This window comes from Chenopodium album, chromosome 9 (assembly GCF_948465745.1).
Source record: "Chenopodium album chromosome 9, dcCheAlbu1.1, whole genome shotgun sequence".
Classification (NCBI taxonomy): domain Eukaryota; kingdom Viridiplantae; phylum Streptophyta; class Magnoliopsida; order Caryophyllales; family Amaranthaceae; genus Chenopodium; species Chenopodium album.
Window position 1 is genome coordinate 67,509,510 of NC_137842.1, and position 21,266 is coordinate 67,530,775.

Here is a 21,266-nt window from a genome sequence, read left to right on the forward strand (position 1 = left end):
AGAAGATGGTGGTTGTGAGAAAGGACGATTGTGGAGATTGGCTTGAGAAAGGACGAAGATGGTGGAGATCGGTTGTGAGAAAGGATGAAGAAGATGGTGGATGTGAGAAAGGACGATGGTGGAGATCGGTGGCTATGAGAAAGGACGATGGCGGAAGAAAGATAGTGGTTGTGATTATGGTGGTAGCTGTGGTGATTGAAAGGTAGAAGGAAGAAGGATGAGTCAGCAACAAAAATAATAAAATATTGTTAAATTTACAATTAATAACAATTTATGTCAATTTTTTTTTTTTAAACCACAATTTGTTGTTACTCAAAATGAGGAATTGAGGCTCACCCTTTTTGAAACACTATGATAATTTTTTGAGAGAAAAGTGATATAGCTTTCTTGAATTTATAAAGTAAGAAAAGAGTATCATTTTAAAACATAACTAGTATTTGGGCCAATGGCCCAGGTCATTACATGGGATTGCCTTAAAGTACGTTTTAATTTATGAGTCATAAGACACTTAACTCGTGGGTTTTATTATAAATTGAAGACATTTGACATGTAATGGAAAACATATGGATGAGAGCGCTGTGCCACATTGCACACGTAAACTTTGTTTAAAAACGCCTTTCAATATATTGTATAGATTTAATAATGAACAAATATAAAATATTATTAATTCATAATAATGCGAGTATTGTTTTTTTTTTTTTATTTCATGCACAATCATACTATTAAATTTAATACGACATAAATAGCTATTATTATTAATTTTTAAATGCGAGATATAATCACAGACATGTTAAATTGATTTTATCCAAATTTAATTTAGTAATCGTATAATAGTCTATGAATATACTACCTCTGTCCCAAATTTTAATGTATAGTTTCTTAATATAAAATTTTTATAACTTATATAAATATATAATAAAAGATATTAACGGTCAAACATGTGCATTGTCAAACGTGTCCAGTCAAAATGTTGCAAATATACTGGGACAGAGGGAGTATCATATAATAAACCTTAAAAACACGTGGGATATAAGCGAGTTAAATTAGTATAAATATTAAAGTCATTCATTATTCCTTATAATAATAAGGTTACATTAAGGCATTAATCTTAAGGCATGATTGGAATGAGGGCAATAATGTATTTATTACATGCGTAATAAAAGTCAAACTAAGCAAAATAAAAGTGATTGCAAGGAAAATTATTAGGTCGTACCCTCATTATGAAGGTTTCATCTCTCTCTTTTCCTTATGGCACAAGGAATTATCTTATTACTCGACGTGTTAGCTTATATCCAAAGTTACATAACAATAATTCATGTATTATTTTTGTATACACATTCGATTCTCCATTCCACATAACCATATCCTGGAATCATATGTTGATATACATATTATTCATGTTACGGAGCATTATAAAAACGAATTGAAATACAAAAAAAAACTTGAAACTATATATAGGAAATGTAACAAAGAAAATTTTAACACTTCATAAACCAATACTCTTATTAAATAGAACACAAATTCATCAACAATGATGATGATTTATTAGCACTTTAATAGTCACAACGACACCATATGACAATAATACCTAAACAACGACACCAAATGACGACAATAATCCCTAAACAACGACACAATAATCAATAGACAACGACACATAAACCATATATCAATACATGTATATGGTTCTAATATAAGAATTTACTCAAATCAAAATACTACTACAAATAAAACAAACAACAAGCACACCCTAAACAACACAAGAATTATTATAAGATTTATAACATACTCGAAACAATGACAAACAACATGACACAAAATCAAACACGGTCCAAGCTCAACGATGCTATCAACGGAACCTGTTGTTTCTGATCAGGGACAACACCCTCTTGCCATGGATATGGCTGTGCAAAAACGCGTAGTTAGCGTCGATACGCTCCACCAGCCTTTGGTACATACACAACCCCATACACACTCCGTGATTAAGGTGCATCATCTGTAACAATAATCCATCAAGTATTATTATTATTATGTACAAGAAGCAATTAAATTAAGCTAAGATATCGCGTGACTAAGTAAAAATCATCAAGCTTACCTTGGTTCTACGTAGAGCAGATTGAGCAACAAAGTTCCCGGTAGGATGTTGAAGAATTTCAAGAAAATTTGTATCATCATTTTCATTAAAAACCTCACTGATGATAGGTTCGACGAATTCATCATGACCTTCTTTAAAAAATTTCTCAACAACATGACTACCAAACTTGTTCTTAGTTAGACGAATAAGATAGCCATGTAATGCCATTAGAACTTCTTGCGTAATGTGGAAATCTTTCAATCCAATGACATATTGTACAACATAGTTTCTGCCAATAATTAAACAAAAACGAATTAAGATTAGACTAAACTATATATAGACTAAAATTGAAATTATATTGAAGTTGAAATTATTTAAGAAAACAAACCCATAATCGCTTTCAGATAGCTCCAAGGCATGATGTATAATTTCACGAATGATACGATCACGTTCGGGTGATAGAACCTGTATACAGTTTTGCAATACACAACATCCACTTCTATCCATTGCTATCTCCACACAGTGATCGGCTACTTCACTCAGAATAGGCTGTTTGCATCCAAATTGAAAAATCAATTAGTAACATAGTAATTTAATTTGCATTGTAACATAAACTTAAACGAACAGTAGCAAATAATTAGCCAAAAATACAAAAACAAACTGTCGATTAATTATATTTTTACGTATGAGAAGTTTATATAAATCATATATATATGAATAATATAAAAACCATTGAACATATAATCAAATACACTTTAATTTTAAAGTTATTAAAAAAATTTCACGCATGAATCAGATACATTAAGCCAACATTTAGATCATACACCCATTTGAGAAAAAAAATTAAAAATTACTCCGGAGATACAAACAAATCATATACGTAGTACACGAAATCACATATAACGATTGAATCTTTATGTCAATGCGAATAACAATAAGACTTATTTGCAAAAAGAATGTAACACACTAAAATTGGAGGCATTGAACTAAATATGAGTACTCCGTAACTTAACTAACTTTAATAAAATTCCAATTGTTGCGAAAAACAAATATGCTAGTGAAATTAATGCAATTATACACTTTTTTTGGTAACACTAATGCAAATTTAATAACAATAATAATGAGAATAAAGAAGAAATTAATTACCCCAGTGATTTCATAAACTTTTGTCAAAGCTTTCAAGACATGAAACCCATTCATATTCTTTGCTAGAGCCACCACACCTCCCCTAATTGCATTCATAACGACCGCCTTCTCTTCCAGACTATCCGAATCCAAGCAACTCAGTAGTTTCTGGACTCCCCTAGTCCTATAACACAATTAAACATAAATCAAATTAATCATCATAATTAGTCATAATTCAATTTTTATAAAAATAAAATAAAATTGTACTCATAATATAATAATGTAACGTACCCAATATTATCAAGGCAAATGCGAAGAAATTCGTGTTGATTAGCAACAAGAGCCTTAAGAATATCGACGAAGTCTTGATGATCAAGTATATCCAATAGCTTATGAAAGAATTCATTACCACAAGAATTCATCAAGATTAAAGATAAACCCTCTTTAATCTCGGAAATTACCATCTTTAATCCTTCCATATGCCCTAACTCGAACTTATTAATCATCATCAGACTATATTCTTTTTCAGTCGCGTATTTCAGAACGTTTCCCTTGATTTCTTCCCATGACATCATCGACGGAACAAACCCTCGTGTTCGAGGGACTGTTATCGTTGTTGCTGTCGTTGTCGCCCTCGAGTTCCTCTTTGGATAATAATTATTGTTGTAATTAACATTGTTACGACGATGATGATAACTATTATTATTATTATTATTTTGTTGGAAAGCGTTGTACAAAAAAAGCGTCAAAAAGTCAGGATTATTATAGTAATTATTGTTATTACTATAATTGTTACCAAGGACGGGCTGAATCTCATTTTGTGGCATCATTGCGAAATAATCAAAAGGAGGAACGTAACCCGAACCTAAACCCGAACCTGAACCTGAACCCGAACCTGACAAAGTATCGGTGACAGTGTTGTTGATGAGGTTCGGGTAGTACGGAGCAGGGACGACTTCTTGATTAGCAGCAGCGAAAATAAGTTGTCGCATTCTATTCAACTGATACTCGAGATCATGATGATAAGAATCATTGTTGTTAGGGCGAGGGAGGTTCGGGAATTGGGAAGCGGAATCGGAACCTGATAGCGAAAGCCGAGAGAATTGATCTTGCAAGGATGGTGAAGGGAGGTGGTGTGAGGGAGAAGGGGGAGATGGAGGGTTGGAAGAGAAAGAAGGACGCCATTGACGGTCCATTGAATTGATTGAGAGAGAAAACTCAAAGAAAAAATTATTTGTCAGAGAGAGAAATAGAAGGAAGAGAAGAAAGGGGGAGAAATATTTATAGAGGGTTTAAAGAAGATCCGAGTGATTAGGGTTTTAGAAAGAGTATCAAGGGGGGTAAAAAACAAAACCAAAAAAAAAAAAAAAAAAAATTGTTTTTTTTGTTGAAAAAGATAACAAAAAGATTTACTAGAATCTTTATATACGAATAATGTGGTTATTTTTTGAATTGACATATATTGGTTGATTATTTGTTGATGATTGTTTCCTACTAGTATTTGATAACAAATTGATTTGTTTTATAGACCTATCTTTTTGGTAGATTGTATTTTTATTATTATTTTATTAGTATTATGACTTTTGTTTGTACTATTTGATTAACTACTTTGATTTGTTATGGAGTTTATATTTATCTAATCACTTAATTATTACGGAGTATTATTTTTTAATTCTATAATGATATGCGTAGTATTTGTATGTTATTTAGAAAAAAAGTTATTTTAATTAATTTTGTTGAGATTACACCTTATCTGTAATTCTGTATCTATACTAGCCTACTTAAAGTAGTGGTTTGTTTCTAAATTAAAATTTATTCCAAATGTATTCTCGAGGGACTGTATTTACGTAAATAAGTTTCATTCCAACGCAAAATCGTAAATAAGTTTTTAAAAAGCTGTATTTTTGTAAATCAACCTTAAAAACGGTTGGTCGGTAAAGGTTATATTAGTATGTGGACTTACACAGTTACACATAATTTAAACGATAGATGTAATTAACTTTTTTTTTTTTTTTTTTGACGGGAATTAACTAAACTTTTTTGGATGGGGAATTTTAGTAAAAAAATTCATAAAATGAAAGCATGAGAAGTCATTGGCCCGGTAGAACTTCACAGAATTCGATTTACCATGATCGATATAGTGCCCTAAAAGAAAAAGGTTTGTAGGCTAGTATTGGTAATTTATTGGTAAACAAGTATCCTAGATTCCTAGCCTCCTAGAGGAAACAAATAACACTTCATCATATGTTAAACCAATCAACCAATTAATGGTACTCATTATGAAAAAAATACGTAGTAATTCTATTTTTATATACAATTTATACAAATCACCAATAACACGAATTGAATCCATCTATAAATCTACAGTAGATTCTTGTAAAGCATATTTTTACAAAATTGACGAGGAGAACATCATTTAAAGTGTAAATTATCCCGTATTTATGTGATTAGTGGATACAGAAGAAACAAATGTTCTCAATTTCTCATTATAACCATTAACCCATGATGAGTTTAGGCTACCATTTATTCCGCAAATGATCAGCAAATTAAAATGATATAACCAAAAGTCTATTGGACAAAAATTTGTATTCTCAAAGACTATTTGAAAAATAAATACTCGTAAAACGAAGATAAATAACTACTCGTAGCTAAGTGAACCTTTTACTCTTAGCTATGTGTATTTATATAGAAAAATAAATACTTACCTATGCTAACCATGTTTCAAATTATACTTAGCTATATATGCTAACCATGTTTCAAATACTTAGCTTACCAAGTTTCAAATTATATTGAGATGCTAAGTGACTATATACCTTTTACTCGTAGCAAAAATTGTGGATAAAATAATCTTATATATATTAATACATGATATCTTGTCAAAATAAATAAATAAATAAAATACATGATTTGGCAAATTTTTCGTTCTCCATACAATAAAAAAAATTAAAAAAAAAAAGAAGGAAAATAAAAGTAGTTATAAGGTCTGGATTAATTTATTAAGAGTAAGGGCATGTTCACATTTACTGAATTGAGCTGAGTTGAACTAAACTAAGCTGAACTGATTGAAGCTTAACTGACTGAGCTAAAATGAATATTTTATGAGAGAGGAAAATTAGGAGGTGAACTAAACTGAACTGATTGGAGCTGAACTAAACTGAACTGGACTGATTGGAGCTGAACTGAACTGAACTGAAATTAAGTAAATGTGAACAGCCCCTAAATAGACATTATTACGTACATCAATCTGTTTGTGATTTTGCCGTAAATTTCCAAAGTATAATATTGGAAACTTCGTTTAATACTTATTTACGTAACTATGTAAACCCTAAATGCTATTGTACAAAGACATTTTTATAAAACCAAACAATTTACAATCTAAATTTTAGCTATACATTCAACTTTTTTCCTTTTTTTTTTTTTTTTGAGGGGAAGCTATACATTCAACTTTGAATAACCTAGATCATGTAGTCCCCTTTGTGTTTGTGACCATTTGCATGCAATTAGTTTTTTTTTTTTATTTTTTTTTACAAGAAGTATATTTTCATTAATGTAATGATTAGTAGATTGTTGTTGGAAATATATGAGAGAGTGAGAGACTAATTACTGTCCCAAACATAGAGATACCATATGATTTTTACTAAAATTGCTTATTTGCATTACATATATTGAATAACTTATTTAGGGAAATAGAGATCAATACAATCAAGTCTGATACGCTAAGAAACATTATTTCTTTCCTAACTAGCAAGTAGAATATCTTAACATCCCAAAATTACAAATTGAATTCTAGCCTTCAAATTCAAAATAATTTAATACATAATTTGCTTTATATGCAAGAAATTTATTATTAATATGGTAGATTAGATATAGTTATTGATTAGTGTGAAAATTCTTATACGAGTAATTTGTTTAAGAATTATTTTTGAGCAATTTCTTCGTTTTTTTAACCCACTCATTGACAAGGACACAAACTAGTACTCGTACAAAAATTAAGTCAATATAATTGTCTAAATTAAATGCCAGGTTTAATATGTCAATTAAAAACAGACTTGACTTAATTTAATACTCAGTAATAATATCTCTATCTTATCTTTTTTTTTTTTTTTTTTTTTTTTTTTTAAAAAAAAAAAGTATAAATTCTATGCCAATATAAAAGTGTCAACTAAAAACGATCTGAATTAGTTCTCTAGTTCATACAGCAATATACGATCCCTGGAGCAGCACAGTACATTAAGCTCTGCTTACTTGAGCAGCACAGTATATATAGCAAATTAATGACGCAAAACCTGTAATCATCAACTGAATCACAAGTGCAAGCAGTAAGCTGCTACATTACCGGTATAATATTCAGTACAAAATTTCTCATCAAGTGTAAAACACTGCCTGCTGATGTTTCTGTGAAGCTGGTATTCATAATAATACTTTGCCTCGAGAGAAGCCAAACGAAGAGGCACATTAGCAACTACATGATACACTAATAAACAAGATACAACCCTCATTGAGGAAACATTAATAGTGCCTTATTGCACACTGTACATTTTCCGAAATATATATAGACAGTGCATTTCATCAAGGCATGCTCTCCCTCATCGTCATTGGGATGACTGACAGCAAAAATAGAAAGACCTTCCAGGCTTTCAGGTAATTTACTCCCTATCAAGGCGATTATCTTCATTGTTTGGTGAAAGTGAAAGTAGTTCCGTCAGTTGTGTTCGGTATTCAAGACCTCTAACGTAGTGTCCCAACAGCATGCACCTTAACAAACAAAATAAACAAATGAAGCATCAATTAACCATCTTCTTTACATGCAAGGTGCTACTAGCACTCTAGCATAATAGGATGATACCAATCTCTACAAATGAGAAACCTAACTCCAAGACTGAAAAACTCTCTCTCTAACACATGAACGCACGCAATAAAAGCAAAAAGGTCAGAAGGCAAGAGAGAAGATGAGCTCAGAAGACTAACCAGAATATAAGACGTGCAAGATAATCTCTGGTCAGTGAAATTATGGGCTGAAAATTAAGCGAAGTGTTTTCAATAAGTTCCGCACAATCTTCATTTTCAACATTTAAAGCTCCAGCAGCATTCTTCTCAGACAGAGGAGGGGCCTTTGAGTGCATCTTTGGAGATAATGTTGCAAGGAGACCATGGACAACAGAATGAATTGTTTCTTTGACTTCAGCAGAGGTTGGTTCTGACAACTCTGCCACCTATACCAACGAGTCAAATGGTAATGAGAAGGAAAGTTTAGTGTAAGCATGTTGATCAACAATAACATTTATAGCAAGGGTAAAGTCAATTGTACCACGTCATATTTCATAGAAGTTCTATCTCACCAAGCCATCCTACATCACAATTTCTATAAATCAACCTGTTATGATTTGCTCTCAAAGAAAATGTGAAAAGTGGCAAATCCAGTCTGAATCTGATCTAAAAATGGACTGGTACTCTCCAAATCTAACTTTCCTAGTTTGCTCTGCAATCCACAAAATTCACGTGATTCTAGTCTTTATATTTAACTGGTTCAATTTTGGAAAAGTCTGGATGTGGATAGACGTATGTCTAAAGTCTCTCAACAAACCCATCGAACCCCCTCCCCTTATCAATTAAGTAATATGGTCAAGTTGTATTCTTGATATAATGAATATATATAGGAAAAAATCATCACAAATCACGATGTAATAGCAAGAGTCATATTGATCATAGCCATAGCAAAGAATGACTAGTGCAAATTACGTTTAAGAGGCAGAGATTGTTTTCTAACCTTCTCAGGCTGCAATGAGCGCAGATAATCCAACAACTCATTCTTTTCCTCTCCCACAAATTGTTGCATCTGAAGTGCAGCATTCTTCCTCTTGACTTCTCTAAGCTCCTTTTTAATCAATATCAAGTAAGATTATGAGAAGGTGTCTTACCATTCATCAACAAGTAATCAGCATTTTCTCAACCAAGATTGAGTAAATAACATAAACATTTCAGTATTTCATAATAATCTTGCTCATAATTTTGAAATATTTTAAACACTACTTTGACCTCTATTGATGGTATTAATTTACTAAAGAAATTTTCTGGGCGAGGCAAATATTGAAGAAAATCACATTACACGTAAGCTTCAAATGGCAGACTGAGAAGCTATTTCGTCAATGTAACATAATAAATACCTTCTTAGTAGCAGATAACCGAGAACGCAAGTGACGAATGTAGGACTGCATTTCAGGAGTTATTTCACCAATGTCTTCGCTACTGAAATCTTCAGATGGATTTTCAGCAATTTCCTCACCACTAGAAGAAACCACACTTTCATCGGCAACTTGGACTCTTCTAACACTGTCAAGTAATAGTTCCTGCAAACCAAGATTGAGGGCCTCTGATATTTGACTCTCATTATTTTCATCATGAATATCAAGGTTTTTCTCCAAACAAAGCCTATACTCAGCATTTCTTAAAGTATATCTGCAACAAGTAAACAAAAGTTGGGGAATTTAGCATACAGTTTAAAACAAGAATTTAAAAGTCATAACAGCCATGCTCTCCAGCATATCAAGATAAAAACATCTTTTGGAAGTGTCATAAGAACAGAATTCTTTGCTAGTAGACACAAGCAACAACTATGACACATGAAACCGCAACAATCACAGCCAAAAGGCCCAAAACCATTTCAAACATACAAATCAATAACCATAACGTAGAGACCTATTTACTCTACTCAATTATTTTATCCTTACAAATCATAGAGTTCTAACACCCAACAATTAAGCTATAGATTCAAGGAAAGCTCTCCACTATGAACTATTTTATATCGCCATGAATAAAAAAAAAGTTCAGAGAATGGAAGAAACAGAGCAAACACAAATATCACCACTAATAAAAACATTGATTCTCATCGGGCAGTGGGACAGTACCACAGCTAAAAAGCAAGTGCAGAAATGCAGAGATTAAGAGAAAGGAAAAATCTACAATAAAACAAGTAACAGAAGAAGAAGACAGTAAATTGCTTAGCAACAACAGCTAATGACTCTATGAGAGCAGGCCTTGTATTTCAAGTAGATGCAGGACTTAAGAATGAAGCACCAATTAAATGAAGCGCTACTAGTTTTAACTCTTTTGAGAAGGTAATAGCCACACCATATCAGTAATTATGATTAACATTATCTTAAATCAAAAGACTCACAACCTAGGGTCATTCTAAAGGGTTTTTAAGAAGATTCTGGACATAGCCCCTAGTAGTCTAGTCATATACATCTGATGATAATGTATATCTAGATCCATAACTCGGGAATTCATCCAGAATTAAAATGGCACATCTGGAAGCAGAATTTAAGCAAGAAGGCTTTCAATATTCTAATGATGGAAGCCAATTTCAAATTAATGCCAGGTACCACTATATTTTTCAACTATCATTAGACTTAATTTACAGCAGAAAACAATAATCTACAGCAGTTCACATTTATATATTGCAATACTCAGTAACTGGTAAAAGTTTCTACAATACAGCAAATTCAACATACCCAGTCATCATTGAAGACACCAGCAATCTGGAGAGAGGTTCCCACAAAGCCTCAACAAGAATTTGAAATTGATTCGAAGGAAGCAATCCTAGCATGCCTGAAATAGTCCTTTTCATAGCATCAATGGTAGTAGGAGGAACATCTTTCTGGATGAGGCTGATATCTAGTGGTTCGATGTCTTGGATCAGATCCAAGAGTTTTGGAGACTGAAAGATCAGCATATGAAAGTCAGAAAGTGGACACTGAGCATCAATTTATTAATTTATTCTTAATTAAACATCTATGCCTTACTTCATATTCGCTATTAGATCAATATTTCAACTTCTTCCTCCACATTATTATGATTCATGTTTTTCTGTCTTGGAGATCAGACCTCTGATTAAGCACCATCAAAATATTGTTCAATTCAAATAGTGCATTCCATTCAGAATTTGGTTTTCACTTATTCACCCTAAACTTATTATTATATACATATCTCAACTTAGACTCCAGTCAGACTCGAACCATTTCATTCAATAAACATCATCGACGTAAATTGTTACCATAACCTCGTTCCGTTAAGAGAATCAACATCATTAGTCGCTCCCTTTTAGGCTCCAACAAAATACTTCCACAATCTACACCAGCAGATCCCAAAATTTTCATATTTGCCAAGTGGATCCACCTAAAACTAATAGCTAAACCTTTTTTTTGAGATAGCTAAACCTATTAATTACTCAACTTCTTCTTCACAAAATCAAAATATTAAGCTAATTTACTGAAATTCAATTAGCATCTTGACGAGACATACAGCTCAATCAAGGAGCAGACTTAGGTAGTAGATTTAACAAACGTCTACATTGTTTTTTTTTTTTTTTTTTAATAATTCACAGGCTTTACATATTTAATTCCTACTTTGTATGTTGCATATCACCATCTTTTGAAATCAAAATCAAAATTTACCCTAAAAAATTCCAGATATTTGATAATTCAATCAAAGGACAAACTCCTAGCATGAATCCTTACATCTCACAATTCATACACACAATTACCAATCCTAAACAAAAATAAGCATCCTAAGTATTCGAGCAATCACGAATTCAACAATTAATAAACTAATTAAGTTCCTAACAAATTCACCTAAAATTTTCATCTAAAACTAAAATCAGCACCCTAAGTATTCCAGCAATCACGAATTTAACAATTAATGAATAAAACTCTAAAATTCTCAACAATCAATCAAAATGAACAAATTCTGAACAAAAAACACCTAACACAATTATTAATCCTAAACAAAAATAAGCATCCTAAGTATTCGAGTAATCATGAATTCAACAATAAATTAACTAATTATTTTCCAAAATTCTAAATAATCAATCAAAACAAACATATTCTAACAAAAATCACCTAAAATTATTATACCTAACAATTCATAAACACAATTACCAATCCAAAACTATAATCATAACCCTAAGTATTCCACAAATCACGAATTCAATAACTAATCAAGCACCTAAATTCTCAACAATCAATCAAAACAAACAAACTCCTAACCAAAAACACCTAACCTTTCTATATCTCACAATTCATAACCGCAATTACCAATCCAAAACTAAAATCAGAACCCTAAGTATTCAGTAAATCACAAACTCAACAATTAATCAAGCTCCAAAATTCTCAACAATCAACCAAAACAAACAAAATACAAACCAAAACAGCTAAAACTATAAAATCAAAATCAGAGAAATCTAACCTTAGAACTAGCACTATAACCAGAATCAAACTCCTCGAACGAAGACGAAGACGGAGAAGACGAAGCAGCAGCAACAACAACAAATCTCCGACATCTTCTAGAAACTACGGAAGAAGAAGAGGTGAGTTTGAGGATAGAGAAAGGAAGAGAGAGACGAGACGGTGGTTGTGAAGACGGCGACGATGAAGGGAGGAGAGAGAAAGTGGCGGGAGAAGAAGCGAAGGTTGCCATTAAAATGAGCACAAAATCTCAACCGACGTCTTCTTTCTTTCTTCCTTCCAACTCAACTTTCTCTCTCCTCTTTGGCTGAGTTGTTATGTTAGCTGTTAAATTTTGAGGTACAGCTTTGTTCTAGTGATAGATTTAGTAAAAGACAATTTTATTACGTCTTTTTTTTTTTTTTATTTGCTGACTGGATATGGATAACCATTTTGGGTTGGATCGTTTTTTATGTTTTGATTTGGGTTTTATGTTTTTATGGCCCAGTAGGTTATTGGGTTTTGGCCCATTTAATTTTGTACTCTTAGTGCCAATTACTTACGAGAAAAAGTTCACCATTTTGTGAACTGAGGCAAAGTATAGGAGCAGAAATTAGTTTTGATACCTGTTACCTAGGCATATAAGGAGAGCTTGTTCTGTTTCTGTACACCTGGGTTATTTAATAATTAAATTTTACTCATTTTATAAATGAGCAAAAAAAAAAAAAAAATTGCTCATTTATTAAATGAGTAAATTACCCGAGTGTACGGTACATTCGGGTGTATTTAACAAATTCTAGCATACAAAGAATAAGTTTTCGTTTTAGCATTATCTATGAAAAAACGCTTAATTTTTATTTTTATTTTTTTTGAAAGAAAAAAAAAACGCTCAATTTGAATAGCCATTATACTAATGAACTTCTCAATAAAACAAAATCTTGGAATAATGTGAACAATATACTGAATATAGGCCCTATATAATGAAAACTATTATCTAAACGTTTTACATAGGAAATTTTTTTTTTTTTTTTTTTTTTTTTTTTTTTTTTGAAAGGAAAATTAGGAACATAGGAAAATTAAACTAGTAGTGAGTTGAATCGAAAAAAACTAGTAGTGAGTTAGTGACTAAAATATGCCTTATCATTTACCAATACTACGCCTACACGTTTAATTCATTGGAGTCCCTTTTTGTGTGTGCATTTTCTCCATTTTTCAACAACAATATTTTTAAGCTTTGACTACATTTTTTAATGATTATTATGTAAATGTAGGATTAATATGTAAAATGCTATTGGATCAGTGATTAAGGCTGTACATTACCAACATAATAATCATAATGCTGCAATTCAAAAAAAATATATAACAATATTAATAAAATAAAATTTTGAGGAAGCATATTATAATCCCCTCGTCCACTTGTTTTTGTCAGTCCATTTAACATTTCAACATGGCATGAGACTATGAGAGCCTATATTAGGCCACTAGTACAACTTTCAGCCCATCTAATCATGAAATTTGTATAGTTAGTGTATTGTTATTACATTTTTCTATTTATAATTCAACTTTCAAACCTTGAATTCGCCATTATAATACCTAATTTTAATTTACTTAGTTTACTTTTTATACTCATAATTAACTAATTACATATGAATAAATTAACTATTTTTTTTCCCTAAGACAAGATGTGCGGAGTACTATATTGTAAAGATACTATATTTTGTGTTGATGTGTCCAAATTCTAATGGTGTTGTATGTAGGGACAACATACAATGGTTGTATGTGTATCAGCTCTCAAAAATTTCGTATGAGAACTAACCATGTGAATTCACATTGTAAGGTCGTCTCGTAATGTTCATTTAGAACTTTAAAGTACGATTAATTAGTACTCCACCATTAACTATGATTAATGTATATGCATAATTCATGTCATAATACCGTTCCCTATGCCTAACCATTTGCAAAGTAACATTACAATAGCAACTAAAATCCTAAATTTATGTTTTCATGTAGTAGCTTGAAAGAGCAATTAGGCAGGAAAATGTGGGATTTGGCCTCATACGATGAAAAAGAGGCGTGAAAAGTACTCATAATAGTTTGTTGAAGCATTTGCATGTGATGGACTGACTAGGGGTGGCAATATCATCCAAACCCGATGGATAACCATCCACCCGATCTAAATATATGGATGAAAACCCGAACTTAAGCGGATGACGGATGGATGATGGATGGATCGAGTGACGGATCGGGTCGGATACGGATGATGATACATCCAACCCATCACCCGATCCATCCATCCACCCGTTAAATTTATATATAAAAAAATAAAAATAAATACCTTTTTAATAATTTAATGTCTATTGTAGTGTTAGGAATTGACATTTGTTTTAATTTAGTAAAAAAGGAACAAGTATTAGAAAGATGTATCAAAGTTTTAATAAAATTGATCACTTTTTTTTTTTTCAAATCTTGATTTTAATTATGAAAATGAAAAGTATTATTTATATATTTATTTCACCCGAATTATCACCCGATCCACCCGATTCATCCATGGATGATGGATGGATCGAATGTGGATGAAAAAAAATTAGGTAATGGATGGGTCGGGTGATGGATGGATCGTTGGTGGATGGAGGCGGATGAAGCATCACCCGACCCACCTCCGATCCATTGCCATCTCTAGGACTGACTACTCAATATTAGTGTAGACAATGCTATAACAAGAACACGCAAAAATTAACTACAATTCATTGTTGTTTTGGCCATTAAAAGGAACTTGGGTTAGGTTTTATCGTTTTGGCTGACCTTGATTTACTTTCAATAGTACTTATCGATCTTTTGCTTTAAAAAATAGAAAAAAGGAACTCGGGTTAATTAATTCTATGCCTATGTCTAGCTAGTTTTGGCTTACTTCCTAATCACATTAATATTGATTATTGTTTATTCGCTAATTATCTTGAGAATATTGATTTGAGTAAGTTAACGCCTAAGTAAGGAAGTTCTCAACTACCAGACTCCTCATGGTTGATCATCTTAAGGATAAGATAACGGTACAATCCCATCTTCCCATGTTCTTGGTGATATATTAGATGGTGATACTTGAACATGTCAAATAGGTCTGGTTTAGTCAGATTTGAATAAAAAATTTTAAATTATATTATACCCACTTTGTCTTTAAAATTTATTCCTATTTATATAATTGACCGTGATATGTTTCTTTTGATTTTCAAATAATAAGGTATGATATACGAATTAATTAATTTTAGTTGCTTTTAATAATAATAAGGTATGGTATACTTATTAATTAGTTTTAGCCGCTTTCAATAATAATAATAATCAACTAATTAATATACCAAACAACAAAAGTAGTTGACACAATGGATCATCCACTGACCCACTCTTTTATTTATCAAGTTTTAAAGCACAAATATACACTCAAGACCAAATTTAGGGTTAGTTGATAAATTTGTTGATCCACAACCTATCAACACTAATAATGAATAAGTATCTATATTATATATAATAAATTAATAATGTAGAAATTGAAAATATTTATGTGTACCTGGCAATCGATAAGTCAAACGATTACATCTATATTTTCCATCCTTTGTTTTTCTTAAAAGCACTAGTCTCCATAGTTGGTTGTAGTCTTGTCGATATGAACGCAAAGGCTTTTGTAAGTTATCGATATGAGTCAATCACATCAACTAAACTACCAGCATACCTTTAATATGTTGATCAAATCAAACATAAATTTTTAATCCATTCATTATAGCAATTAGGTACATTATTATCATTACTTAATGAAAGTAAAGGGAACAGATTTGATTGTGAATGACAAGCCACAAAACTGAATAAATGTTTTTATGGAAAGCCAAAAGATCAATTATGCAAGTATGATCTGATCCATATTTCTCATCAATATTTCATAATTATTATTTTTTTAAAATTTCCAATTCAAATATGGCCGACGTTGTGCACTAATTTTACAATTTAGCCGCCATACAATTTTTTTAGTGTGTTACATAATAATGTCATGTTAAAGTTTTATCATATTAAGAGTAATAGTAGCATTAATTTTGACTATTTGTCGTTGAAGGTGAGCAGAAATGGCAACATACTTTAGTAAAAACTACTTTAGTTTATTAAACCATCAAATCATGTCGTAAGACTCGTAATCATGTACTCCATCTAATGGTAGTTATTAATTAAGCTCCTTAGTCTTTATTTTTTATAAAGAAAATAATCATTTTCTATCTACACATAGTATGCGTGTTGAGAAAATAAACACATATGAGTTGAGAGTAGTTGTGTGTATGTTAAAGAAAAAGGACTTTTCCTATTTGTTACGGAGTATATACGTATATGTTATATCCACTTTAATCTCATATCAGCGATATGAATTTTTCCTATTTGTTATATTCAACTTTTTAAATATTTGTTGTCATTTTCATTTGAGCTAGATTCTCCCCAGCTCGTGTATCAATGTATGGAGGTTAGGGGGAAAAAAACATTATTGTTAGGGACAATTTGTTTGACTTATCAGATCTGAGATTCCCTCCTAGAAAACAAAGTTTTTTCCTAACCTTTTTACATGCTTGAAAATATAACAAATGCACATCTTCACCAGCACTTCACCCCTCAATAAATCAATAATACGGTGTATTTTTTTTTTTTTTTCTCTCTTATTATTTTGTAAGGATAATAATTTTAAATATCAGTAGATCTCACAAGTTAATCATTATAATTACACAGGTAAACGCTTGAAAGTAAAACTCCTAGCCATTCGATCTTAAGCACAAGTAGCTAGATGATAAAGGCTGAGTTTGCGGATTTTCCACCACTTCCACTAAGCTTTTATGGTTTTTTTTTTTTTTTTTTTTTTTGAGGATAAGCTTTTATGGTAAATTTTTAATATCACATGATACTCAAGAGCAAAACCGCTATCTAATACAATGTAGAAGGAAAAAGGCAAAACAAAAAGAACATAAAAGCAAGTTACAATTAGATACTGATTGTCCAAAAGGCAAACAAGAGAATTACTTTAGATTACAAAGCCTTTTCTAAAGGCCAACAACACTCCTTTTTTTTTTTTTACCAAAAGAGAAGGTTAATTCAACAAAGCTTACACATTTTTTTTACCACAAACTTCCCCAGCTCCCTAAACCAAACTAATTACCCACCCAAAAGGTTAATTACCCCAAAAAAAAGAGGTAAAAAAAACTGTCCAGAAAACAAAAGGGAAGCAGAAGTTAAAAAAAAAAAAAAAATCTTCCTAAAGATCTATTTTTGGTTGAAAGTGCAATATTCACCTACGGCGCTCTGGAGTCCAATGAGGTAATCTGGGGCTAAAATGCGCCGATACAACTCTTGAATCAAGTAACTCCATAATTGGCGTAAAATTCACACATCTTGGCACTTTATACTGATTTATTGACGCACCACGTGAGATTGCATAGTCCATAAGTTCCTCAAACGTACCACTTTTAACAACCCGTATTTCCAACGCCCCTATTGAGTTATCCGCAACTCGGCCTTGTCGGTACACTGAGTTAAGTGACTCCTCCATCAATAGGCAACATTCGTTTAGTACTTGACTCGGAGGCGAGTTCCCCGAGTCTTTTACTAGTAACTCCCAGTAGATCACGTAGTGACCTGGGATGGTTGTTGTGTCAGCGTAACTCGTGTACTCTACTACACTTGTGTTGTAGTCTTTGAGTAGTTGTGTGGCACTCTCTACTGCTCTTTGTAACTCGGACTCGTCTGTTTTGTCCGAGTCAATGCTCAGGAGCACGTTCTTACGTCTTACGAAATGGAACTGAGGGACCGAGTTGTGGAACCCGGTCACTCTGAGGATGTCACCTACTCTGTAGCGGTACAGACCGGCGTATGTGGTGATCACGAGCTCGTACTCTTTTCCCACCTCGACATCGACTAGGTCAACGAGCTGTGGGTCGGAGTCACGGGCCGAGTCGAGTGGGAGGAACTCGAAGTAGGCCATGTTAGGCATGATGGTGTAGGAAACCTCGGATGGTTTACACATAGGGTTTAAATTTAACCCGAAGTAACATTCGGATGACGCATACATGGTACATGCACACGGTAAACCACCACTGTAAAAATCCAAAGTGGGTATATACTGGGCCATTGCCCCGGTAACTATCACATCAAGGTACTTCGTATTGGGCCATATTCGGGTGATGATTCCTTCCCATTGATCCTTCTCACACACTTCGACAATAAAATCCGCCAACTCCGGGTCGGGCTTCATAACCCGGCCCATTGCTGATCGGATACCCGGGTCGGTAACCTTAGAGTTAAGGCTCCCGTCCCGGATATCCTCAGCGAGCTGCCTCCAGTTGAGCTGGAGGAAGCGGATGGCCCGGAGTAGACCCGAGGCAAATACCGCCCCTAGACGTAGAACAGACTTGCGCTCGTACATTCCACACAACATCTGAGAGTACATGCTCTGGTAAGAATCCGAGCATAGAATCGCCTCATTCGGGCTAGTATACACATTAAACGGGTCGTAAGGACGGGTCTTGAAATGCTCACTCTTGTAGTAGCTAGTGAGAACGGGTCGGGCCAAAAGCCCGCCCGGTGTCTTGGTCTCCGATTTCACAAATAAGAAGTAAAGTCCTTTTCCTTTGTCAAGTCCTGGCACGTACCTGTCACGTGGAATTATAGTTGAGTCAGTTTTTGCGATCCCAATAATATAAATATGATTGCAACATAAATTATTAGGTACAAATACCAAAGTATTGAAGTCAAAATTTAATTTTATGATAAAAAAAAAAAAAAAAGTATTCCGTATATATCTTGAGAAGCAATTAATGGTAACTTACAGATTCATGACAGGCATTAGAAGGCTGTAGAGTAGTTGACGGCGATCTAATTCTTCCTTGATTGTTGGCATCAATTTCCTTTCTCCAGCTGATGTGCCAGAACTGCAACATAATTTACTAATATATTTAGTTCACTCTTCAATTAATCACATCTACTTTTTAATATACTACGTCAAATGAAAAATGTAAAAAAGTCATAATTATTATTATTAACGTGTCTTACTGACTTAAACACGTACAATAATAAAATTTTTATTGAATTACCCACATGTTATATACCTCTAAGATGTGACAAACTATAACCTAACCCAAAATTGACTAAACCGGCCTGTAACATATACTTGTACATTAGCACGAGTCACATTTTAGAAGATGTACGTGGTTACATCATTATGTCAAAAATAAAATGGTAATGTTGGGAGTGAAATAAAATATACCTAGTGAGGAACTCGGAGATGGGGTGAGCAGAAAGGATAGGGGAGCGATCGCCATTGGCGATACGTTGAATTTCAGGTTGAAGATCCTCATAAGTAACCATAGGGAGTTTAGCCTTAAAAGTCTCCCTATCATTAGCACCATTGAGCTTAAAACGCTTAAGATACTCGGTGTTAGCGTTACGGGAGAGGATCTCACACAAAACCTTCTCTTGTATGATATCGGCGTTACGAGTCATATCCTCAATGAACTGAAGAGCCTTAGCGTCCTTCTCGCAGACGGGCGGGCCGAGAGGGGAAGACAAAACAGAATCAACAGCCATTTTGGTATTAGCTAAAAGATGCAATTGTTTGAATTTGTAAAAGGTGTTTTTGTAGAGGTTAAGATTTACAAAGGAGAAGTTAAAATAAATGGAGAGATTTTTGTGCATACGTTATTATTAGTTAGTATAAAAAAAGGAAGAGGAGAATTTATTTTTGGTTGAGGAGAGGAGGGAAGAGAAATGAAGGTATATATAGGGAAAAAAATATTGTTATATGGACACGTAAGATGCCACGTAGGAGAGAGAAAAAAGGAGGGACAAAAGGGAGGTGAGAAGGAAGGTGAGAGGAGCAATAGAGGGGTCGAGGAAAGCGAGAGTGTAGGGTGAAAAGGGGGACAAAGTGGGGGCCCGGACACGTGGAAGTAGTCAAGAGGAGGTGAGCATGTGGGGTTAGGTGACTGCCATGTCAGCATAGTACAGCCTGTAAATTTTGTTTTATTAAATAAAGTAAAAAGAGAAATGAAAATAAATAAAACGCGTCACCGAAGCGCACGGCTGGTTTGAGGGTGCAGGTGTTGGACGGAGATAAAGACGGGAAGACGGGAGAACTCAGCAAATTCAACTGTAGTTTACGAAAGAAAGAGAGAAACTGAAAAAGAGTTGTTATTATCATCATTATTATTAATAATAATAATAATAATAATAATAATAATAACTCCCTTGGTGTACCCCTCACGTGTGGTGATACATGTTTGATGAGACAACATGGTATGGGGGGGAGAATTTTATTGGAGAGTTTCGGGTTATCGGTTTAGTTTTTTTTTTTTTTTTTTTTTTTTTTTTGTTGGATGATTAATGAGGTAACTAAATTATACTTGATTTTGGTTATCTATGTAGATAATTATACATGAAACAAATATGAAATAGACACTTAATTTTGAGACATCCAATTAAGAAAACAGGCATTTAATAAAGGGACGGAGAGATTTTCGGAAATAAAATTTAATTTCAAGTCATTGTTTCGATTTTGGTTGGCCTAGATAGTTCATGTGTTTAATAAATTGTAACGAAAATAAAATTGAGTTTTAAGTGTAGATCAAATATTAATTTTTAAAGTTTATCAGCCAAAACTTTACATTATTTTATCATTTGAAATATCAAAGCAAATCGGTTAAAATATGAAGCAAATAGGTCCTTTTATAAGTTCATTTGGACATAATGTCGTTTTAGTACTTAGGTTCCACTATTTGTTTGTCAAATGTTAAAGTAGTATTATGAAGGATTTGTTGCCTTTCGATTGGTTTGGA

General features: G+C 32.9%; 2 protein-coding genes across 2 annotated transcripts; both read right to left on the reverse strand.

The window, feature by feature from the left end:
• Positions 1-7,488: 7,488 nt before the first annotated feature.
• On the reverse strand, positions 7,489-12,768 carry LOC145558910 (uncharacterized). The gene is made up of 6 exons (XM_081620277.1): positions 12,443-12,768; positions 10,711-10,916; positions 9,364-9,655; positions 8,967-9,074; positions 8,168-8,412; positions 7,489-7,954 (listed from the first exon to the last, which is right to left on the reverse strand). The coding sequence occupies exons 1-6, from the start codon at positions 12,671-12,673 to the stop codon at positions 7,846-7,848; spliced, it is 1,191 nt and encodes a 396-aa protein (XP_081476403.1). The 5' UTR covers positions 12,674-12,768; the 3' UTR covers positions 7,489-7,845.
• A 4,632-nt stretch (positions 12,769-17,400) lies between these two features.
• On the reverse strand, positions 17,401-20,163 carry LOC145560292 (putative indole-3-acetic acid-amido synthetase GH3.1). The gene is made up of 3 exons (XM_081621549.1): positions 19,700-20,163; positions 19,263-19,364; positions 17,401-19,085 (listed from the first exon to the last, which is right to left on the reverse strand). Exons 1-3 carry the CDS (start codon positions 20,125-20,127, stop codon positions 17,726-17,728), a joined length of 1,890 nt encoding a protein of 629 aa, XP_081477675.1. The 5' UTR covers positions 20,128-20,163; the 3' UTR covers positions 17,401-17,725.
• Between the last annotated feature and the right edge of the window lie 1,103 nt (positions 20,164-21,266).